The 26,363-nt window shown below is 36.4% G+C and overlaps 1 protein-coding gene across 1 annotated transcript in view; it reads right to left on the bottom strand.

Moving 5' to 3' along the window:
- Positions 1-26,363, bottom strand: part of AR (androgen receptor) — a 194,866-nt gene that overhangs the window by 100,748 nt on the left and 67,755 nt on the right. Inside the window, exon 2 of the mRNA XM_047764936.1 lies at positions 612-763. Coding sequence (XP_047620892.1) covers positions 612-763 — 152 coding nt within the window. The remainder of the gene's footprint in view (positions 1-611; positions 764-26,363) is intronic.

The raw sequence follows: 26,363 nt of genomic DNA, 5'->3' as shown, positions 1-26,363 counted from the left end.
GGGCCTGAGGGCAAGTCTCTGGAGAGAATAAAAGTGCTTCATCACTTTGGGTCCTTATCTACCTAGAAGCTATCAATGCAAACAGGCCCCAAGGAGGCAGCAGTGGGAGGGAGCAGGTGCATAGACTGATGATCTGCTAAACAGTGTGAACACTTCCTTTCTGGGGCCAAGGCCAGGAAGCCTTCACTAATGGACAGTCTTATATTCATCACAGAGAATAGGCTGGGAGCTCAGTTAGGGTTTCTCCACTTCTAACATCTCTAATAAGGATAATTATTTTCCCTAACTAGGCATCACAGTGGAATACCAGCAGGAAAGAAATTAAATCTTTTCAAATCTTTAATTTTTCCTTCATTCCTAGGACCCGCCAAGGTCCAAGCACTGCCTGGGACCACCTTCATTATCTACATTGCCTGTACTATCAAGGCTGCCAAAGCCAGGGGACCAGCAAGTATGAAAACTAGCTTTATTAGGCTCTTAGTTTCTTTGAGCAGGCACTGTTAGTCACCTTGTCCTAGAGATAATAAAATCCTACATCCTGGAAGACTGGTGTCTCTCTTTAGAAGATAAAGGAGAAAGAGAAGTGAAAGTGGGTGTGCAAGACTCTTTACCTTCAGCAGCTCTTTTAAAGAAGACTTTACAGCTTCCACAAGTGAGAGCTCCATAGTGACAGCCAGAAGCTTCATCTCCACAAATCAGGCAGGTCTTCTGGGGTGGAAAGTAATAGTCGATGGGGAGAACATGGTCCCTGGTAGGTTCCAAACTGAAAAAAGGAACAATGAAACACATGTCAGTAGTTGGCAGAAATAGAAGGGTAAAAGTTTGATGTCTTCAGGAGTGAACTGCACATGTAAATTATCATTATTTACTGCTATAATTGAGTCAGTGTGAAGCTGAATTTTCCTTGGAATTCTCCCAGGGATTATGTTTGTAGGGTTTCTGTCATGTGGATAGAGCCCTTTGGATCTGCTAAGATATTTCACAAGTTCTCTGGAATCAGCCATCTTATAGACTGTCTACATGAGGGAAGGGTGAAGGCAGGAACCTGAGGTTAAGGTATTTAACTTAAGGTGGTGATCAGGAAACAATTTTAGAGTATTAAATGACATGAATTCAAACCTTACCTTATCAAAAGGAAGAACTATGCCAAAACCAGACTAAGCATCAAAGCAGGTTGATGTGCTTTGCTCTAGTTCTTGGAGCCTCACTCTCATCTATAAGTAGGAATAATATCATCCATCCTACTAAGCTTCTTGGTGTGTGGAAGTATAAATTAAAGAAAAGGGTAAAAAGCTCTTGAAATTAATAACAGAAGTGAAGGATCTTGATCAGTCTTCTTAGGTCTTTTTTCCATTCCCTCACTTTCCTTAGGAGTCTGTGTAGATCACATGGTCATCCTCCACCCTCATTCTATAACATAAAGTAACAAAACCCCTATGCATGAGGCTTTTATCATTAAATGATGCACGATAATGCTGGAAATCTTTCAAGTAGCCATCTCAACATCTGTCTATTAGAATACTCATGTTCTTTGTGCTTGGATGGAGCTTCAAAGATCACCTAGTTTAACTGTCTATCTCTAAGAGGATCTGTGTCTGTGTCCTTCCAGGTGAACTGATGGAGAGGCCCAGAAAGAAATCCTAAAACTTTAATCGGAGGGTAGATCTCAGTCCCCCATAGTAATTTATTCAATTTAAACAAATAGAACATGGTTCATACCACCCAAAGGTCATTTTTATCTCTCCTATGTTCTATATCTAATCATTAAACAAAACTTAAGTGACTTCCTGGGTTAATCTGCCTAAGGTAGGTGAAAATTGCCCATTCTCTCACCCACTAGTAATTATGAGTACTTCTTTTTATTAAGGAAGAAAGGAAAATAAGCTCTAATGGCAGCCTATTCATTGTGTTGATGATTTCAACGCATCAAAACAACTCTGTGAGACATTTTTTCTTATAATTATATAAGATGAAAAAAATCAGGCTCAGAGAGGAGAAGCCCAAAACTATGTGATCCGAAGCTCTGGGAGTAACTGACTCCAAATCTAACATGATTTCCATTACTGTATTGTCTTCTCACTACTCACCTTCACTTTCTACCCATGGCTTCTTGGCTATTTTGCTCCACACAGTCATCAGAATCCTCAAAGTATGAAAGGTTATCCTCCCCTCAACCCCTAGTAAGCATCCTTAGCAGGGCAAAAGCAAAGAAAGCTTTCACTCAGGATACACTTGACAAGTACTTATCTCTAAGACACAAATATTAGCCTTTATTCAAGTCCCAAGTTCAACAGAAAGCACTTATAAAGTTCTGCTGATATGGAAATCCAGCAGCTATTTCTGGAGTCCTACTTTTTCTCCCCATAATCCTCACCTTTCCTACCTAAGCCAGAGACACAGCAATGTGGGATCCAAGCCGTGTCTGCAACCTACACCACAGCTCACGGAAATGCTGGATCCTTAACCCACTGAGCAAGGCCAGGAATCAAACCTGCAATCTCATGGTTCCTAGTTGGATTCGTTAACCACTGAGCCACGACGGGAACTCTGAAATTAAAGTTTTAGATTAGAGAGAGTAACTCAACTCCTAGCACCTAGCATTATGGAACAAGTACAGGACTAGATGCTAGGGGTATAGTGATAATCAAGATATTATCCTTGCCTCTAAGCAACTTGCTATCTGGTAGAGAAAAATATAGGAAGTGAAGAACTGTCAAATCACATAGTACATTATATAATAAAACAGGGTACATATTGTTACAGATGAGAGCACCTCAAAGGCAGAAATGGTTTTTGAAGGGTATAAAGGTATACATGTATATATCAGATGATGATGGTAGTGACAGTTATTATTACAAGACTGAAAGTAAATATTGGCTAAAAAAAAGAAAACCTGCTTGAAGTAAACAAGAGGTCTTTTTTGAAAGACCTCTTCTATTTTTTAAATAGAAATTTTCATCCACATTAATATTTAAAATACAGTACTAAAATGTTTAAAACAATATAATTATATAACTGGGTAGCTTGGCTCCACAGCAGAAATTGACAGAACATTTTAAATCAACTATAATAAAAAGAATAAAGATAAAAAAAGAAAAAAATAAGAACATGAGGAGTTCCCGTCATGGCTCAGTGGTTAACGAGCCTGACTAGCATCCATGAGGATGCAGGTTCGATCCCTGGCCTTGCTCAGTGGGTTAAGGAACTGGCATTGATGTGAGCTGTGGTGTAGGACACAGATGCAGCTTGGATTCCGTGTTGCTGTGGCTCTGGTGTAGGCTGGAGGCCATGATTCCTATTCAACCACTAGCCTAGGAACCTCCATACGCCACTAGTGCAGCTCTAAAAGACAAAAAGGCAGAAAAAAAAGGAACATGAGAAGATGAAGTATGTATTATTTAATAACTGCAGTACTCCCAGCAAAATATATATATATATTTAATCAAATTTATAAGCAATGCATAAAGACTGAATAAAGTAATCATTTCATTTATTAGATACGAATTTAATAAAATACACCTTACATAAAATAATTATAAAGGATGGGGAAGAGTAGGAGAAATAATGGTGATTTGAGAATCTGAATTTTTTATAACTACAATCCACTTTGACTAAAGGCCTCCGATATTTCCTGACCTTACTAGGCCAGTCTCTGCCTACCTCCTCCTCCTCTCTCTGGCAAAATGATTTGGACAGCATTCCTACTGACCCTGGCCTAGTGTGAACAAAGGACACATTGCAGTTCTGACTCATGGACTGATCTTTTGGAACTGGAAAAGAAAATTCCAACTGCAGTCGCTCTCTTAGGTTTGTATTCTAGAGAAACTTACACACATTTGTACCAGGAAGCTGAAATGGTTGTAGCAGCTTTGTTTATAGCAGCAGAAATGATAAGCATCCACTAACAGGAGAAAGGACAAATAAATTATATCATACTCATTCAATAAAATCCAATTCAACAATGACAAGAAACAGAGTACAGCTACAAACAGGTGCATCTCACAAGCTAAAGTTGCATAAGAGACAAGTCATAATAGCAAATAAAAAAATTCCATTACATAAAGTTTGGTAAGAAACAAAAAAATCATGTAATTTGGAAATATATATGTGTAAAAATGTAAAAATGATGGGGAGTAATAAACTTCAAATATAGGATAATGATTATCCCTGAGGAGAGGGTGGAGGTAATGATATAATGAAGGGAGATGCAAATTGATTTATGCATTCATTAAAAATATTTATTAAGCATCTGCTACACATCAGGCACCATTCCTGGCTGTGGGATTAGACTAGTGAACAAAAAAATTATGTTAATGTTCTTACCATTTAATCAGAGTTCATGAGGACTTGTTTCATTATTATGCTGTATAAGTAACTTACACGTAATCTTTTGTATGTCTATAATATAACACAATAAAAGAAAATTTAAAAGAAAAACCTCAGAAGTTTCTAACATCTCTCTAAGTAACATTCTAACTGCAAGCACAGCAGAGGTTTGATTTGAGAATAAGCAAATGCAGAATTTGCATGCAACATTGTTTTTCTTCCCACCTCCCTTGTGTTATATGCTCACTTACCCCAACACTGGGCATTCAGTTTTATGAAGTCTGATGTAAAAGACTTGCCTCATAGACTGGAAGTTTTCACAACCAGAACACAACTTGCTATTCTCCAGTATTTTCACAATTAATTATATAAAAATAGATTACTAGAAGCTGTAGGCTTATAAAGGCTAGTTCAACCATGAGGAAGTTGGGGTCAGAAACACTTAGCAGCCACTTGTAATCTCAGTCTCTCTCTCTCTCTCAATCTCTGTCTCCCTCTCTTTCTCTGTCTTTATCTATCTGTGTCTTTCTGTGTTTCTCTGTCTCTCAGACTTAGGGATACCTTAGCAACATGAAGGTGTCTGACTAATGTAAGCAAGTTTCTCAATGACTGTGCAACCAGGGTGAAATGCAAAAGTTACACACCAGTTTTCCCCATTTGGGAGAGAATATAAATCCAGCTAGGCTTTGGGGCCAGCCAAACCTGGGTTAAAACCCTGCCTCTACCACTGAAATATGGACCCAGTAATTAGGCTCTATGAGCTCGACTTCTCTCATCTGGAGAGTGGGAATACTTTCTACTCTCCCAATATTTTGTGAGAATTATATTGAATAACAAATGTTAAGTGCTTCCCTGTATGCCTGCCACGTGGTAACTACATTGTTAAGTCTAGGATGCCATTACCTTCTGTCTTGCCATAAAAAGAAAAAGGTCTAATATTCTTAAAATAAAAAAGACCACCCTTCTTTGATATAGAGTGATTTCAGGGAAAGGTAAATACAGCAGGAAAGGGAAGGAAAATAAGATTAGATGTATAAAGGTGTATCATTTTCATACATACCTCTATACTTTTCAAAAATGAAGGGATTTAGGAAAATACCAAACATCTTTACAGAGCATCATATTTTTCCTGATGTTGAGTAATTTAAAATACATTCTTATTAATCACATTGTAGAATATAATGAAACTTTACATGAATTTGTAAGATAAAAATCAGAGTTCAAAGTTATTTTCTCCTTACAGACCACTTATGCCTACTACTTTGGAGGTAAGAGGGATATATCAGTGAAAAAAACTGGCAAAATAATGATATGAGGCTGGTAGATTCTTTTCCCTTGGCAGTCTGAGATTCCCTTGGCAGTCCGAGATTCTAAATTTGACAGTCATGTTTTCTTTTAAAGGTATTATCTGACCTTACATTATAGCTCTTCAGTTCACTTTAATGATGCCTTTTGATGAACTGGGAAGCTACACAGGTAAAATATCTGGTTTTCATGCTCATCTCTGCCACTCTCTAACAGAATGACTTTGAACAAGTCAATGTTGCTTTAGTTTCTGTGTCTGTAAAACATGTAAAGAAATATAGAACTCAAAGGACAGCTATGGAGTTTCAATGAGATTTTGGAGGTAAAGCAGTTCACTCCATTGCTGAGAAGCCAGCTGGGATTTTGATAGGGATGGCCTTGAATTCATAGAAAGTAATACCATCTTAACAATGTTAAATCTTCTCACACCAGGATCCAGCTCCACACATCAGCCAGTCAGCACCAGCACTAAGATACTTGAGGCCACAAAGCCAGCTGCACCAGGGCAGGTCCTGCCCATCAGCAAGCCAGCACCAGCCCTGAGACCCTGCAGAATGTGAAGTTAGCCATACCAGAACCTGGACCCGCCCACCAGGGAGCTGGTACCAGCCCCAGGAACTGTTGGGCCACACAGTCAGCAGAGTCAGGACTCAGCCCCACCCACCATCAGGCCAGTAGCTATTGCACAAGGGAGGGTCCAGAAGCCAGCCAGGCCAGTAACCAACCCCACGAATGTTCCTACAGTCCTTCCACGACAGAAGAGCACATGCATATATAAGAGGGAAACATTAGAGCATATATCTCTTGTGAACAGAGAGGAGTGTGCTCCTGGGCCTCAAGGAACATCTCCTACATAATATCATTTCTCCAAGACTGGGAAAGGTAACTGCTACACCTAATAAGTTGAAATAAAAACAGAAAATTAGGCAAAATGAGGAGGCAGAGGGCTATATCCCAAATGACAGAACAAAACAAAACCTCAGAAAATGGAGATAAGCAATCTATCCAAAAAAGAGTTCAAGTTAATGATCATAAAGCTGTCAATGAACTTGGAAGAATGGATGAATACAGAATTTTAACAAAGAGATAGAAAATATAGAGAAGAACCAAATAGAGCTAAGAGTACAATAATTGAAATAAAAAACATACTGGAAGGAATCAACACTAGATTATATGATACAAAGGAATGGATCAACAAACAGAAATTCAGAGTAGTGGTAATAGTCTAGGCTAAATAGGAAAAAAATTAGGAGAGAACAGTTAAGAGAATTCTAGGACAACATCAAGTGTATTACCATTCACATTATAGGGATCTCAGAAGGAGAAGATGGAAAGAAAGAGGCAGGTAACTTATTTGAATAAATAATGTCTAAAAACTTCCCTAACCAGCAAAGGAAATAGACACCCAGTTCTGAAAAGAACAAACAGTCCCAAACAAGATGAACCCCAAAAAGTCTACACCAAGACACACAAATAAAATGATAATAAAGATAAAGAAGAAAATCTTAGAAGCAAGAGGAAAAAAACAGTTATACTAACGTAAGACTATCAGATGACTTTTCAGCAGAAACTTTGCAGGTCATAATTGAATGTTAATACATTAACAGTGAAGGGAAAAACGCACACAAAGAATACCCTCCCCAAAAGGTTATAATTCAGTTTTAAAGGAGAGATAAAGAGATTTACTGGCACAAAGAAGCAAAAAGAGTTTACTACCACTAAATCAACATTACAAGAGATATTAAAGGGACTTCTATAAGTGGAAAAGAAAAAAACATAACAAGAAATAGGAAAAGTATGAAAGAAAAAATTATATTGGTAAGCTCAAACATACAATGAAGGTCATAGATTAACCACATATAAAACTCACAGGAAAGTTAAAAGACAAAAGTAGTAAAATTGTTTATATCTCCAATAAGTAGTTAAGGAATACACAAAACTAAAAGATGTAAAATATGATTAAAAAACATTAAATGTTTGGGTGGATAAAAACGCAGGGTTGTTAGAATGTGTCCAAATTCCCAAACCTAGAGTACACACGCACACACAAAAGAGAAATATATCCAAGTATAACACTAAAGAAAGTCATCAAATCTCAAAGGAAGAGAGAAGAAGAGGAAAGGAGGCGGAGAAGGAGGAGGAGGAGGCAAAGGTGGTGGTGGCAGAGGAGAAGGAGGAAAAGGAGGATAAAAAAGGACAAAAAACAATTAACAAAAGGGCAATAAGTTAACTTAAATTATCTTAAATGTAACTGGAGCTACATGCACCAAACAAAGACAGAGTGAGTGAATACATTAAAAACACAAGACATATATATGCTGCCTATAAATAGATTCCAGATTGAAAGACATACACAGACTGGAAGTGAGGAGATGGTCAAAGGTATTTATATGCAAATAAAATGAAAAGAAAGCTGGAGTAGCAATAATGACATCAAACAAAATAGGTATTAAAAAATGTAACAAGAGAAAACTAAGGACAGTAAATGATGATAAATCCAACAAGAAACTATAACAATTTTAAGTATATATGCACCCAACATAAGAGCATATAACTACATAAATCAAATATTAACAAACATAAAGATAGAAATTGACTGGAACACAGTAATAGTAGAAGAATTTTACACCCCACATACATCAATGAAAATATCATACAGACAGAAAATCAGTAAGGAAACTGTGGCCAGAAAGGACAAGTTAGATTAGGTGCACTTAATAGGTTCTATATATATTACCCAAAATAAGCAGAATACACTTTCTTTTCAAGTGCACATGGAACATTCCTCAGGAAATATCACATTCTGAGCCATAAAACAAGGTTCAATAAATTAAGAGGACTGAAATCATATAAAAATCTTTTCGGACCACAATAGTACGAGGCTAGAAATAATCTACAAGAAAAAAAACTGGAAAAAAACAAATATATGATGCCTAAAAATATACTACTAAACAAGCAATGGGTCAATGAAAAAAATTAAAGAGGGAATTAAAAATACCTTAAGAAAAATGAAAATGAAAATGCAATGATCCAAAATCAATAGGATGCAGCAAAATTACTTTGCAGGGAAAATTTTATAGTGATAGAAATAGAAGCCTAAATCATGAAAGCAAGTAAAACATCAAATAAACAACCAAAACTTACACCTAAAATATCTAGAAGAGGAAAAACAAAGAAAAGTCAAAATTAGTATAAGGAAAGAAATAATTAAAAAAAGAACAGGGAGTTCCCATTGTGCCTTAGCAGTAACGAACTCAACTAGTATCCATGAGATTGCAGGTTTGATCCATGGCCTCACTCAATGGGTGAGCTGTGGTGTAAGTCACAGAAACAGTTCAGATCTCGCATTGCTGTGGCTGTAGTGTAGGCTGGCAGCTGCAGCTGCCTGGGAACATCCATATGCCACAGGCATGGCAGTAAAAACAAAAAAAAAGGAAGAAACCAACAAAACTCACAAAAACAAACAAAAAAGAAATTGGCCCACATCAAAGCAAAGAGCAGAATAAATAAAATAGAGACAAAAAGACAAGAGAAAATATCAATGAAAATAAGAGGTCATTCTTTACAAAGATAAATAAAATTTATAAACCTTTAACTGGACTCATCAAGATAAAAGAAAAGAGGGTCCACATAAATAAGAAGTTACAACTAACACCACAAAAATACCAGGGAAAAAAAGATTACTATGAAAAATTGTACAATAAAATGTGCAACCTAGAATAAACGGATAGGTTCCAGAAACATGTAATCTCCCAAGACTGAATCATGAAGAAATATAAAACACCAGACCAATTATCAATAATGAAATTGAATCTGTAATACAACAATCCCTACAAGGAAAAGTCCAGCACCAGACAGCTTCACAGGTGAATTCTACAAATCAGTTGGAGAAGATTTAATACTTATCTTTCTCAAACATTCCAAAAAAATGCGAAAGGTATGCTTCCAAACACATTGTATGAAGCCAGCATCACCTGTATACCAGAATCAGCCAAAGATATCACAAAAGAAGAAAATTACCCACCAATATCTCTGATGAACATAAAATGCAAAAATACTCAATAAAATATTACCAAGCCAAATTCAACAATTCACTAAAAGAATTGATACAATGATCAAGTGAGATTTACCCCCTGGAGACAAGGATGGTTCAATATTTGCAAATCAATCAATGCAAATTAGTTTCAAGTGTACAGCATAGTGACTCAGTATTTTTACAGATTATTCTCTATTATATATTATTTACAAGATAATGGCTATAATTCCCTGTGCTTTACAGTATATCCTTGTTGATTATCCATTAAACATAGTAGTTTGTATTGATTAATCTCATACTACTCATTGTCCCTCCCTTCTTTGGTAACCACAAGTTTATTTCCTATTATCAGTGAGTTTGTTTCTGTTTTGCATATACACTCATTTGTATTATATTTTAGATTCCACATATAAGTGATGTCATACACTTATTGTCTTCCTTTGTATGACTTATTTCCCTGAGCACGACATAGTCTAGGACCATTCACGCTGCTTCAAATGACAGAATTTCATTCTTTTTTGGCTGAATATTAATTCCTGTGTGTGTGTGTGTATCACATCTTCTTATCAAATCGTCTATTGGCAGGAACTTGGGTTATTTCCACATTTTGGCTACTGTAAATAGTAATGTTCTGAACACTGGGATGCATGCATCTTTTTGAATTAGTGTCCATTTATTTTTTCTGGATACATACCCAGGAGTGGAATTTATGAATCATATAGTAGTCATATTTTTAGCTTTTCAAGGAAATTCCATACTGTTAACCATAGGGAATGCACCAGTTTACATTTCCACCAACGTGTATGGGGTTCCCTTTTCTTCCCAATCTCTCCAATAATTGTTACTTATAGATTTTTACATCGTAGCCATTCTGAGAGGTGTGAGGAGATATCTCATTGTTTTCATATGGATTCCTCTAATAATTAAAGATGTTGAGCATCATTTTTTTTTGCCTGTTAGCAACTTATATTTCTTCTCTGGAAGAATGTCCATTCAGGTCTTTTACACATTTCTGATTTTTTAAATACTGAGTTGTTTGAGCTGTTCATTTATTCTGGATATTAACTCCCTGTAAGTAACATCATTTTCAAATATTTTCTCCATTCTGTGAGTTATCTTTTCGTTTTGTTGATGGTTTCCCTTGCTATGTGAAAGGTTTTTATGTTTATTAGATCCCATTTGTTTATTTTTAATTGTATTTCTTTTGCCTTGTGAGACATCCAAAAAAACACTGCTATGTTTTATGTCAAGCGTGTCCTGCTTATGATCCCTTCTAGGAGTTTTATGGTTTCCATTCTTACATTTAGGGTTTTATTTGTTTATGCCACAACTTTTTTTATTGAAGTAAAATTTACACAGAAAAATTCACTAACCACAAGTATACAATTCTGTAAGTTTTGACAAATACATACACCCATGTAACTACCATCCCAATCAAGATGCATGCAGAGCATTTCTGCTGCCACAGAGAGTTCTCCTTCCCAGTTGATTCCTACCCTCATAGGCAACCACTGTTGCTAGGATTTTTATCATCATTGATGATGACATTTATGTTTTTAGACCATTTTTGCTTTATTTTTGTATATGGTGTGAAGGAATGTTTGAATCATTATTTTATATCTGTCTGATTTTCCCAGCACCAGTTATTGAAGAGACTATCTATCTTTCCTCCACTGTATGTTCTTGCCTCTTATGTCAAAGATTAATTGACCATAGGTGTCTGGGTCCATTTCTGGGTTCTCTATGCTGTCCCTTTGGTCTACATGTCTGTTTTTGTGATAGTACCATGCTGTTCTGATTATGGTAGCTTTATAGTATAGTCTGAAGCCTGAGAGGGTAATACCTTCAGCTGTGTTCTTTTTTCTCAAGGTTCCTTTGGAAATTAGGGGACTTTTGTGGTTCCATATGAATTTTAGAATTGTTTGTTTCAGTTCTATGAAAAATATCATGGATATTTTGATAGGATTGCATTAGGGTAGTATGGACATTTTAACAATATTAATTCTTCCAGGATTTCCCATTGTGGTACAGCAGAAACAAATCCAACTAGTGTCTAGGAGGATGCAGGTTTGATCCCTGACTTTGCTCAGTGGGTTAAGGATCTGGCATTGCCATGACCTGTGGTGTAGATTGCAAACACAGATGGCAACTGCAGCTCTGATTCGACCCCTAGCCTAGGAACTTACATATGCTACAGGTGTGACCCTAAAAAGAAAAAAAAAATAATTTTTCCAATCTGAGATTTTCTTTAATTTGTTTGTACCACTTTCAAATTCCTTCATCAATGTTTTATAGTTTTCAGAGTAGAGTTTCTTCACCTCCTTTGATTATATTTATTCCTAGCTTTTTTTTTTGGATGCAATTTTAAGTAATATTTTTAAAAATTCTGATATTTCATCATTAGTATACAGAAACCCAAAACATTTCTGTATATTAATCTTATATACTAGAATCTTGCTAAATTAATTTTGTAGTTTTAACAGTTTTAGGGTGGAGAGTTAAGTGGTCCCTGTATACAGAATCAAGTCATCTGCAAATGGTAGTGAGTTTACCTCTTCCTTTCCAATTGTGAAAATTTTTTCAAAAATTTTTTTCTTTTTTTGCTCTGATTTCTGAGGCTAGGACTTCAAATATTATGTTAATTAGAAGTGATAAGAGTGGGAATCCTGTATTTTTCCTGAATTTAGCAAGAAGGCTTTCAGCTTTTCATTGTTGAATACAATGACTGTTATGGGATTGCTGTAAATGACTTTACATTGTTATGATATTTTCTCTCTAATCACAATTTGATGAGAGTTTTTTTTTTATCATGAATGGATGTTGAATATTTTCACATGTTTTCCTGCATCTATTGAGATGATCACATGATTTTTATTCCTCTTTTTGCTTTCTTAATGTTGATTGATTTGTGAAGGTTGAACTATCTTTGTGACCCTGGAATAAATCCAACTTGATCATGATGTATGATCCATTTTATACATTGTTGGATTCAGTTTGCTAATATATTGTTGAGAATTTTTGTATCTATACTCATCAAAGATATTGACCAATAATATTTTTGTAGTGTCTTTGTCTGGTTTTGGTATCAGTATAAAGGTGGCCTCCTAGAATAAATTTATGTGTCTTCTATCCTGCTTAATTTTTTGGACTTGTTTGAGATGTATACATATTACTTTTTTTATATGTTTGGTAGAATTCACCTATAAAGCCTTCCAATTATGAAATTTTGTTTGCTGGGAATTTTTTATTACTACAAATACGATTTCACTTCTAGTCATCAGTATGATCAAATTGTATGTTTCTTCTTGATTCAGTCTTGGCAGGTTGTATGTTTCTAGAAATCTGTCATCATGAATAAAGATGCTTTTCTTTCTTCCTTTACAATCTAGATGCCTTTTACTTTTTTTTTCTTGTCAAATTTCCCTGGTTAGAACCTGCAATATAATGGTGAATAGAAATGGTGAGAGTGGACATTCTTGTCTTATTTTTGATCTTACAGGGGATGCTTTCATTCTTTCACCCTAAAATATGATCTTAGCTGTGTTTTTTTTTTTTTCCATAGACATTCATTATCAGTTAAAGTAGGTGCTCTCCTTTTTCTGGTTTGTTAAGTGTTTTAATCATAAAAGAGTGTTAGAGATTTTGCCATTTTTTCCTACATCTATTGAGATGTTGATAGAGCCTTTATTCTCTTAAATATGGTACATTATATTTATTAGCAGATTTTCCAACCTTACCTTCCGGAGATAAGTCTCAAGATTACATTCTTAATATAAATCCTACTTGTCATTGTTTGTTGCTAGTTATCATTTTTTTGGATTTTTAAAAAATTATATATTCAAAAAGTGATAATTGGTCTCTAGTTTGTGTGTGTGTGTGTGTGTGTGTGTGTGTACGCATGCACAAATGATATCTTTGTTCTTGGAGAAACACAGGATTTGGGAACTGGTTTTCACTTCTATTTTTTAGAAGAGTTTGTGAAAGACTGGTTAATTATTTTTTTTCTTTTTAAATGAGCTTTATTTATTATTATTAATGGGAAATTTATTTATTTATTTTATTGCTATTTCCCCCAATGCAATTTCTTTTTCTACTGTACAGCATGGGGACTCAGTTACACATTCCATTTTCATGCTCCATTGTAAGTATCTAGATGGAGTTCTCAGTGCTAAACAACAGGATCTCATTGTTAATCCATTCCAAAAACAATAGTTTGCATCTATTAACCCCAAGCTCCCAATCCATCCCACTCCCTTCCCCTTCCCCTGAGAAACCACAAGTCTATTTTAAATGTTTGATAGAATTCAGTGAAGACATCTGGATCTGAGATTCTCTTTATCAGAAGATTCTTTATAGTAATTCACTCTATTTACTTGTTATAGAAATATTCAGATTTTCTATTTCTTTCTGAGTCAGTGTGGATAGTTTATGTCTTCCTGGGTGTTTTCCATTTCATCTAGGTTATGTAATTTTTTTGATACAGTTGTTCATAGTGTTCGCCTTAAATCTTCTTTTATTTTTTAAGGTTGGTAGTGATGTCCCTACTTTCATTGCCAATTTTATCACGTGAATTCTCTTTTTTCTCATAGTAATTTAACAGTTTGTCAATTTTGTTCAAAGAACTTTTGATTTCATTGATTCTATTGATTTTTTTCTCTTGTATATTTAATTTATTTCTACTCTAAACTTTATTAATCTTTCTCACTACTTTTACTTTGTTCTTCTTTTTCTAATTTCCTAAAGTGGGAGATTAAGTAATTAAGATTTTTCCTGTTTTTTAATATAGACATCTTAGTCTATCCTGGCTGGTATAACAAAATAGCTCAGACTAAGTGGCTTATAAACAACAGAAATTTATTCTTCACAGTTGGAGATGTGAAGTCTGAGATCAGGAGCCCAGCCTTGTTGAATGCATGTCCTCTTCCAGTTTGCAGACTTCCAGTTTTATTTTTTTAGGGCAAGCTTTCTGGCCTCTTTTACAAGAGGTCTAATTCTACTCATGAGGGTGCCACCCTCATATTCTAAGTACCTCCTAACAGCCTCAATTCCTAATACCATCATATTTGCCATTAGATTTCACCATATGAGCTTGGGTGGGGATATAAATATTCAGTCTATAAAATAGGCACTTATATCCATAAATTTCCCTTTAAGTATTACTTTAGCTTATCTATATCCCATTGGATTTGCTATATTACAATTTTTTATTAATCTCGAGTGTTTTTTCATACAATTTTTTTCTTTGATCCATAGCTTATTTAGGATTTCATTAATTCTACACATTTGTGAATTTCAAAAATTTTATTCTGTTATTGATTTCTAATTACTTCCATTGTGATCAGAGAATATACAACAGTTTTTCTTTAATAAATGCTCATCAGCTTTGTTGCAAGCCTTTGTTTCCTTTCCAGAGTTGTGGGCAAATTGATTTTCACAATTTTTGCTAGTATGTTTGTTCATTTTTTCAAAAAAGGAGATTTATAGCAGCATTCACTTTATAATTCTAGAAGCCTTATTTTCCAAGTCAGGTTATATTTTGTGTGATACAAGAATCACTCCTCCCCCAACACACACACATTAATCTTCATCATACATAATTAAGGCAAGAAGAAGAGAGGTTGCTTATCCTCCTCATTCACCCATTTAAAAATCATACCATTCATACATTATGAAGAGATGGCTCTGTTCTATGGCAGTTAAGTAAAGCTGAGAAAGACATGGTCCCTAGCCTCCAGGAGATTTCATGGGTTCATTTTGGGATATGACAAGTGCCCAAATGGTTAATGCAAGGTTAGCAAGAGAAATATTACAAAAAGGGCCAAGCTGATGATTACTGTAGAAACAGAAAATTGTGTTTTGCCTGAGGGGTTTAGGGAGTAAAGCCCACCATGTACTAAATCCTATTACTAATCAAGATAGATGTTTTACATACTTGTCAAACATTTACTCTAGAATAGGTCAGATGCCGTGTCTCTGAGGCATAGTCAAACCTCAAACCTGCTTTGCACAATACACAATGATGAATAGAAGAATATATGTCACTATGCATATAGGCCTACTGGTGATTTCCATTTTCCTGTAGATTTTATCACTGACAAACATGCCAAGACAGCAAGACATTTTTTTTAATCAGCATGCCCCCTCAAATGGCAAAGCTGTCCTTTTCCCCTAGAATCGCTCTCAGAAATGGGACTGAACAGATGATTCCCTGTTACAATCATGTCTTTGCGTCTCCCAAGCCACATCTGCTGTATTCTGTGAGCCAAAATTTTTCCAATGGCTTCTGAGCCGTCAGAGCCAAATGGCCACAGAACTAGCCAGATTCCTTTCTGCAGTGTCATCAGATTCGAGGGTTGAGAACTGTTTCCACATTCTTTGTTTCCGGAACACATTGCCGAGAAAGCAGGAAATGAGAAAACAACTTGATTTTAATTTACCTGTTTAATCTTACTGAACCAATATTTTCCTTATATCCTCCATTTGAACTTCTGATACTGAAAAGATTATTTACTGAAGGCACAGTATGTGTTAAACATTATTGAAAGCCCATACTCTCTACAACTACTACTGCAGGATGTGTAGAATATCTATTTTACAATGAAGAACCAGAGGCATTGAGCACTTTCTTCAAGATCATACAGCTACTGTGATGTAAGTCATAGATGCATCTCAGATCCCATTTTGCTATGGCTGTGGCATAGGCTAGCAGCTGCAGCTCCAATTTGACCCCAGCCTTGCAACTTCCATATGCTGCATGTGGGGCCCTAAAAAAAAAAAAAAAACCAAAAAAAAGAGAGGATCATACAGCTAGTATGGTAGCAGAATCAGGACTTGAGTGCATATATGACCTCTACTTTGTCCGCCATGCTTTCTATATGGCATTGCCTCTCATTGACTGTCAGGGTTGAATGTTCCTCAGAGATTATATAATCCAATCTTTCCTACCCTTGGGTGCACAGTAAAGTCACTAAGAGAATTTTCATAAAACATCATTGCATTTCCCCTCTCCCAATTTTGATTTGAGTAGGGCCCAAGAATCCAATTTTTTTCAAAGTTCTCGAACTGAATTTAACGTACTATGAAGGCTGAAACTCTCTGATGTAGTTTAACTCCCTTATTGTTCAAGAAGAATATTGGGGGCCCAGAGAAGTACTGATAATTGGCCTGGAGAAACAGATTTTCAGAGATAGACCTGAGACTAGAACCCAGAAGTTATGATTCCTATGCCAAAGTTCCATCATAGAACAATCTTTCTACTAACACTAAGTTATCACAGGGCTTAGGCTCTAGAATAGTTAACCTATGAAAATATATATAATGACCAATATAAACAGTCATATAGCTAATATATATTCCAGGACCCTTTGAAAAGATAGTAATAGCATTAAACAGTATAGCAGCCACCAAAATGGATCTCATCCATTATGGAACCACCCTCTTGCTAGAGAGAAATGAGAAAAAAAAATTTATTGAGTGCCCTAATATGTGGTAGACACTGGGAGAGGCCCTTAGAATACATTAAAGATACAAAGATACACATATTGCTGTCCCCCATCCTATGTCTTGTCTGGGAAAAATAATATACCAGCCTCAAAGAAGTTTTGTAACAAATGAATCAGGTGTCAAGCCTGGCACACATAAAATAAATAGTTTTTTCTCCCTGATTTACTCATGCTGCCCCAACTTCTTATTGGGACTAGAGTCCAGGGCATCTGACTTCCCATCCAACAAGCTCTGAAATACACCATACTGCCTCCTCATCTGCCAGGTACTTCTGGTTAAGGAAGAAAAGCAGCAGCCACTGCAATCCTTTATGCAAAGCTCATGAAAGATATAACTTTATCTTTAAACTCTTTTCGCGACTTTGTCCAGGGAAAGGAAAACACAATTTTAAGAAATATGAAAATGTTCTGTGACATGTCTGAGGGCTTCAGAAACTCAAAGAAGGAAGATAGCACCATGAAAGAAGATACAAGATAGGTAGCAATGAAATGCTGATGAGATTCCAAGCTCAGCCCACAACCAGGAAATCCAAGCTTAGACATTTTGTGTTGGCCCAAAGAACCTACAGGAGTTAGGAAAACAGTCTCATCGAGATATTCAATAGCAACAGGGTTTATTCTACTCTCTTAAACATACAAACAGCAAAGTATGCCCCAAGGCAAAACAAAGCCAGGTATTAACTTGACATTTGGGAAAGTGCTTTGCTCCCCAACATAAGATAATGATATTGACAGTAGGGAGAGGAGTCATTGATAGAAATTAAAAATCCCCTACCCCACCTCATTCCAGTACACATCCCAACATCCAGCACAATAATAACTAACACTTACCTATAAGTCCTAGCTACCATACTACACTCTACATAACTTAATCTCATTTAATTTTTACCACAAATGAATGAGGTATACATCCTCAGCCCCATTTTATAGAAAAGAACACTGAGGTCCAGAAACCTTAAGTATTCTGTCCAAGACCCATAGACAGTAAATCATGGCTGCAAGATTTGAACTCAGGTCTCTTTGACTCCAAGATAAACTATTAAACCACAGTTTCTCACAATGGAGGGTAGTCTCCCATGATCCAACCGAAAATTCCACAAGTCACCTAGACTTGATTTAAAACATTTCCTCAATGTATCCCTCATATCATCACTAGCCAATCAGGGACTATTATCTGTTAATTTTACTACCTAAATAGTTCCCCCATACACATAAATACACACACACAAACTCTTACCTTCAAAATAACAGCAACTCTCTTATTCAAGTCTCTCCTTCTTATCTGGTCCTCTCCAATCCATAAATTATTCAAAATCCCAGAGGAATCCTATCTAAAACATTGGCTTCTCTAACTCTTCTCCTTAAAAGCTCTTAAAACTTCCCATGGTTTACAGTAGTGTCTTAATTCGCTGATGCATCATAATCCCTTAAGGAGCTACTTAGCAATACAGTTGGCCCTCCGTACCTGCAAGTTCTTCATTCATGGATTCAACCAACCACAGTTCAAAAATATTTATTAAAAAAAATTCAGAAAGTTCCAAAAAACAAAACTTGAATTTTCTGTACACTGGCAACTATTTACATAGCATTTACATTGCACTAGGTATTATAAGCAATCTATAGGTGATTTAAAGTATACAGGAGGATGTGAATAGGTTATATGCAAATACTACACCATTTCATATAAGAGACTTCAGCTCTGTGAATTCTAGTATCCACAGGGGTCCAGGAACTCTTCTCCTGTGGATAGTGAGGGACAATATAGATAGTCCCACCCCAGAGTTCCCATCGTGGCCAGTGGTTAACAAATCCGACTAGGAACCATGGGGTTGCAGGTTTGATCCCTGGCCTTGCTCAGTGGGTTGGTTAAGGATCCCGCATTGCCATGAGCTGTGGTGTAGGTTGCAAACAGAGGTCAGATCCTTCGTTGCTGTGGCTCTGGCATAGGCCAGTGTCTAAAGCTCTGATTAGACCCCTAGCCTGGGACCCTCTGTATGCCATGGGTGTGGCCCTAGACAAGATAAAAAGACAAAAATAAATAAAGAAACAGATAGTCCCACCCCTTTGGATAGTACAGAGATCTAGTCCCACCCCCACTTAGCCTAGAGTCCTCTGAATCTGAAGCGATAAAGACCTGAGAAAGTGTAATTTTATTAAATTAATTTAAAAATTAATTAAAATTAATTTAATTTGATTAAATGTCTTATCCTCTTGGGCAGGCACTGAAAACCATTTGTCCTACAGGATACAATTCAAAGCATGGCTTCAAGGCTTATTTCCAGCTCTTTCTTTCGCCACTTCCACAACCTTTTCCAGATGGTCTTCCAGCAATACTACTCTATTTCAGTTCTCCAATCTAACCATGCTCTTTCACACCCCTGTGTTGTTGCTTATACTGCCATTCCCTCCAACTGGAATGACCTCACCCTACCTGCAACCATTCCTCTTCCTTGCCACAGCTCAACTCTCAGCTCATCACCTATTCCATGAAGCCCTTCATGACTCTGCATCCCTTACATAGAATATGATCTTGTCCTCAACTTGTATGGTTTACTTTCAGAGCACCTATGTTTCATACCACAAATAATCCATGCATGTATGTTGTTCCCATTCATCATGTGCCCTCCATTGATTAATTTCCAGTGTCTACCCCAGACACTGCCTAAGAACTTCCTATTCAGCTCTCCTCCCTTTTTCTTTCCTCCTCTACTTGCTCTTAAGCCAAATAAAAAAGTCTGAAAACAACCAATTTTGCCTTTCAAGTAGCATGTTAATCTGAAGGCCAAGATGGACCCTGAGCAACATTTGACTCCTAATTAAGACACTGTTAACTTATATAAGAAGAAAAAGCTCTTTAATTTAATTTAATTTAATTTAATTTATTTATTTTGGCTGTACCCATGGCATATGGAAAGTCCTGGGACAGGGACTGAATCTGAACCACAGCTGTGACCTAAGCCACAGCTATGGCAATGCTGGATCCTTAACCTACTGTGCTGATTAAACCCTGCACCTCTGCAGTGTCCTGAGCCACTGTAGCAACAATGCCAGATCCTTAACCCACAGTGCCACAGTTGGAATTTCAAAAGCTCTGTAAAAAATACCATATATTCCACAATATCCATTTGATCACAGTACTGCTCGCATCCTGGCTACAAGTTTTTCCTTATATCTAATCTAAATCCCTCAGATTATTTTTTCCTTTTGTTCTCAATAGAGATAGGGAATAACTGCTTTATGTACTCTTATTTTATTCTCTCTCTACAGTACAGTTAAAACCCAATTAACGAAATGCATTTTAGGATAAAACCTGAGGAAGAAAACGTGTCATTCTTGGCATCTTTTTGAACTAGGTAAAAGTGAAGTTGTAAAGACTTGATGGAACTGTCATTGTTAGATAAATATAGATAAATAGTACAACTTAGTGAACCGACTCTTTCCATTCTGCAGAGTGATCATCTGGTCTCTGACACATTATCTTCCTAGTTCCCTTTTGCCATTATGATGAAGAGAAAAGACTCGGCCATAGAGAATCTGCTTTATCTTATCCCTAGATGTTATATACTTTCCTCCTCTATATCTGCTCTGGAATCAGCCTAAGTATAATGGAATAGAAATTGGGACCCTGAGATACCATTATAAATTCTGACACTAAATTGCTGCATAACCTTGGACCAGTCACCACCTTTTCTTCCTGACTCTCAGTTTTCTCATCTTATAAAATTTAATTTGCAGACCATTTTAAGTTCATAAAACACAGATACATGAATTTTTCTCATGAGATATTCATAGCCATACTGCAAGGAGAGCACTAGCGTTAAGGAAAGCTTGGGGAGTTTAAGTAACTTGTCTAAAGTGAAAAAGCTGCAAAATAGCAAAATTGTAATTTGAATTCTGGTTTTAATTCTTATTCCAGCATTCTTTCTAATATGTCAAATTGTCTTTGGTGATCTATAAAACAAGGGAGTTGGATTAGAGATCTTTAACAACTGTTATATGTATAGAATTTCATTAATTTAAAAATACCTTCACATTCATTATCATCCATTTTGTCAAGAAAAATGTATTCAGGAAATATCATAAACCAGACACAATCTGACTAGGAATATAGCAATGAACAAGTCAAATAAAGTCACTGACTGCCTTTAGAAGGCTTCCATTTTAGGGAAGGTGCATGAAACAAGTATAATAAAAACAAAAAATAATGTTAGATGTTTATAATAACAGCAGGGTAGGTGGATAAAGAGTAACTTAGAAATACTTTATTTAATCTCCCAACACCCCTATATGTAGAGATTTTCATTAACCCTATTCTTCAGATGAGCAAAAGGAGGAAGAAAAGCTAAGTGTCTTAGACATGAATCAGAGAGCTGGGCCCACACACAGTAACTCCTGACTATATGCTCACTCCTTTCTGCTGCCTCAATCCTGGCACTAGCTGTCTCAGATTACATGACTTGGTCTCCAAATGACTAACTCTTGAGTACTTGGTTTAATAATGCCCCATCTCTGAAGGAGGATGAGACTAGAGCTAAACATTTTGTGATCATAAAATCAGAAGCACCAGACATTTAGCCTTAAAAACAGGACCAGGGCCTGTTGTGATGGTTCGCTTATTTATCAATTCTTTGAGAGTAGCAGGGACTTTGTTTTCACTGTCCTATCCCCAATGCCTAAAACATGACTTGGCTCTTACACTGCTTGCCAAATATTTACTGAATCTATGAATGAATGAATGAATGAATGAATGAGAAAACAAATTAACACAGCTTGCAGAAAGCTGGGTTGGTATGGTCCTAGCAAAAGGAGCTTAACTCCCCTCAGCTTCCTCCTGGAAGAAAGCTTCAGCTGCTTTCTCCTAGGCAAACAGGCATGGCAAAAAAGATAGGTAGGAACCTGAATCTGCAGAAGATAACATCACATTATAAGAAACATGAATTGGTCAGTTGAAAATTAACTGCACCCTCTAAGAAGTCATTTGTTGTATACTTTCCTAAAAATGAACTTATGTCTAAGTTGCTTAAATATGTGTTTTTTTTTAAGTAAGAAAAGTCTTTATGAAAAAAAATCTGGTTAAACTAAATTGATCACTGGAATAGGTATCAGGAGGAGCCCAGAGTTTCAGTGTAATTTTTACCACTAGCTTGCTATGAGATCTTCAGAGTTCATTCCCTTCATTTGGGCTAAATTCTGTTTCCTCTGCAAAGAAAAATTTTATAGATATGAGAAGTTGAATTATGCAACCTCCAAGATCCTTTCTATTTCTTACATCCACAGTTGAATCTTTTTGGCAAAAATACTTCCAGTACATGATTTAAATCAAACCCACCTAGAAACAACTTTTGAAGCATGATCTTCAAACTTAAAAGCCATAAAGGAAAAGAATGATTAATTTAATTACATAATTTAAGACTGCTGGACAGAAAAACATATAAACGATTTGAAAGATAAATTGGGAAATACATTTGTAACACATATGACAAGGAGCCAAATTCCTTTATATACAAAGAGCTCTATAAATCAATAAGAAGCAGAGAAAAAGCCAAACAACAACAAATTGGCAAAAGCCAAGAACAGGCAGTTCACATGGAAGGAAATATAAATGGCCAATAAACATGTGAAAAGATGCTCATGCTCACTCATAATTAAAGAGAGGAAACTCAAAATAATGATAAGCTGCTTTTCCCCCACCTATCAGATTTGCAAAGATTAAAAAGCTTAATAACATCCAATGCTCATGGTTTTTTTTTTTTTTTTTTTTGGCAGGGAAAGGGGTAATATCTACCAGCATTTAAAATGAACTTCTAGGAGTTCCCGTCGTGGCGCAGTGGTTAACGAATCCGACTAGGAACCATGAGGTTGCAGGTTCGGTCCCTGCCCTTGCTCAGTGGGTTAACGATCTGGAGTTGCCGTGAGCTGTGGTGTAGGTTGCAGATACGGCTCAGATCCTGCGTTGCTGTGGCTCTGGCGTAGGCTGGTGGCTACAGCTCCGATTCAGCCCCTAGCCTGGGAACCTCCATATGCCACGGGAGCGGCCCAAGAAATAGTCAAAAAAGACCAAAAAATAAAAATAAAAAAATAAAAAAATAAAATAAAATGAACTTCTACATGCCATGGATGCAGCCAAAAAATTTTTAAAAATGCATAACTCTTTTATCTGATTATTTACAACTAAGAATTTGTATTTGCAAAAAAGTATGCTACTAAAGGTATACAATCATATTAACTAACAATTGTTAATATCTTCTATGTGCCTGACATTTAATGTATAAATACTTAAGTTCAATGTTAACCCATTAAATCCTCCTAACAATCTTACTGTGTAGAGACTATTATTATGTTAATTTTTTCACAAGATGACACTGAGGCAAAGAGAAACTAAGTAACTTTTCCAAGACGATACAGTAAGGAGGTAGCAGCACCAATATTCTAATCAAAATAGTCTGGCTCCACAACCATTCCCCTTAAGCACCATATATACTACCTCTTGAGGATGTTAATTATAGTGTTACTTTTTTATTTTTATTTTTTAATTACTCAATGAATTTTAATACGTTTATAGTTGTACAATGATCATCACAACCCAATTTTACATCATTTCCATCCCACACCCCCAGTGCATCTCCCCACCCCCAACCTGTCTCATTTGGAAACCATTAAGTTTTTCAAAGTCTATGAGTCTGTATCTGTTCTGCAGAGAAGTTCATTGTGTCCTTTTTTTAGCTTCTACGTGTAATTGATGTTGATGTTGGTGTCTCACATTCTAACTGACTTCACTTAGCATGATAATTTCTAGGTCCCTCCATGTTGCTGCAAATGCCGTTGTTTATTTCCTTTTAATGGCCGAGTAATATTCCATTGTGTATATATAACACATCTTCTTGATCCACTCCTCTGTTGATGGACATTTATGTTGTTTCCATGTCTTGGCTATTGGAAATATTGCTGCAATGAACACTGGAGTACATGTGTGTTTTTGAGTCATGGTTTTCTGTTTGATCCAGCAATCCCACTACAGTGTTACTTCTAATATCAAAAAAGTTATGAAAAAAACAAAATATTCTTCAGTAGTGGGAACTGTCCAAATAAATTACAACACATCCATACAGATGAATATTGTGAAGTCTTAAATATTAATACTGCTATATATGGATATGGGAAAGTACCTAAAATATATTAAGTGAAGAAATCAATTTGTAGAACAGTGACTGTAGTGTAATAGTATTTGTGAAAAATAATACGCATGTATTTAACTATATAAACATGTTTTTACATGCAGAGAAAGTCAGTGGAATCATACCCAATAAACTGGTCACCATGCTTACCTTTAAGGAGTGAAATGGAGAGGGAGAGTGGAGAATAGGTAAGGTAATGAGTAGGACTTTTACCATTTCATATGTCCTTTTGTATGGTTTGATAATTTTTTATTATTTAAACAAAAATAATAATAAAAATATCATGCCAAATTTAAGTACTCTTCCGAAAGTTTCTATTTGCTGATTTTCTTCCTATCAGGAGACAGACCTCTGAGAAACTAATCAGTGTGAGGCAGGGAATACTCTACTACTTAGCTGCAATTCCTCTGACTTCCCCTTTGGGTCTCCTAGATGTCAGGTCGAGGACCTCAAATGATTCTGGACCCACTCAGGACTAGCCCCTATGAATTAACACAAGTACATTCTTTTGGGGGTGGTTGTGCCTCAAGGTTTCATATGTGCCTTAGGTAGAGGGAGCAACCAGATAAACCTAAAAATATTTAAGAGCCTGAAGCTGCTAATTCTTATTACAGGTTAAGGAATTGGGGGAACTTACAAAATTATAAATCCTTCCTTCCTTTCTGATCTCCCAAGATTTAAGTGTCCTTTGACAAATTGTTTAATTTTCAGTCTATTTTTATTACCTTTAAATTAACATTTAAAAGTGGTATAAAAACAATCTTAAGGAGTTCCCAATGTGGTTCAGTGGTTAACGAATCCAACTAGGAACCGCGAGGTTGCAGGTAGGATCCCTGGTCTTGCTCAGCGGGTTAAGGATCCAGCGTTGCTGTGAGCTGTGGTGTAGGTTGCAAACATGGCTTGGGTCTGACATTGCTGTGGCTGTGTCATAGGCTGGGAACCTCCATATGCCTCTGGTGCGGCCCTAGAAAAGACGACAAAAAATATCTTTAAAAAATCTTTAAATACTTTGGTTCTTTTTATTTATTTATTTATTTATTTATTTATTTATTTATTTATTGTCTTTTGTTGTTGTTATTGTTGTTGTTGTTGCTATTTCTTGGGCTGCTCCCGTGGTATATGGAGGTTCCCAGGCTAGGGGCTGAATCGGAGCTGTAGCCACCGGCCTACGCCAGAGCCACAGCAACGCGGGATCCGAGCCGCGTCTGCAACCTACACCACAGCTCACGGCAACGCCGGATCGTTAACCCACTGAGCAAGGGCAGGGACCGAACCCGCAACCTCATGGTTCCTAGTCGGATTCGTTAACCACTGCACCACAACGGGAACTCCACTTTGGCTTTTTTAAATTTTCTGAGCATTTTGGAGGATACATTAAGATTATATAGTGGAAAGCATAAAATTTTAAAGATTATATTGGTGGAAAATTTGACATATGTTTTATATAAAAATGGAGAAAATATTTGCAAATGAAGTGACTGACAAGGGATTAATCTCCAAAATATACAAGCAACTCATGCAGCTCAATATAAAATAATAAACAACCAACCCAATCAAAAAATGGGCAGAAGATCTAGGAGTTCCTGTTGTGGTGCAGCAGAAACAAATCCAACTAGGATCCATGAGGTTGCAGGTTCAATCCCTGGCCTTGTTCAGTGTGTTAAGGATCCGGTGTTGCCATGAGCCGTGGTGTAGGTCACAAACATGGCTCGGATCTGGCATTGCTGTGGCCCTAGTGTAGGCTGGTGGCAACAGCTCTGATTAGACCCCTAGCCTGGGAACCTCCATATGCTGTGGGCAAGGCCCTAAAAAGACAAAAGACCAAAAAAAAATGTGCAGAAGATCTAAATAGACACTTCTCCAAAGAAGATGTATAGATGGCCAAAAAGCACATGAAAAAATGTTCAACATTGCTAATTACAGAAATGCAAATCAAAACTACAGTGAGGTACCACCTTACACCAGTGAGAATGGCCACCATCAAAAAGTCTACAAACAATAAATGTTGGAGGGGGTACA

This window comes from Phacochoerus africanus, chromosome X (assembly GCF_016906955.1).
Source record: "Phacochoerus africanus isolate WHEZ1 chromosome X, ROS_Pafr_v1, whole genome shotgun sequence".
Classification (NCBI taxonomy): Eukaryota; Metazoa; Chordata; class Mammalia; order Artiodactyla; family Suidae; genus Phacochoerus; species Phacochoerus africanus.
Note: the sequence above shows the minus strand (reverse complement) of the source record. Positions and strands in the feature narration are given on the sequence as shown.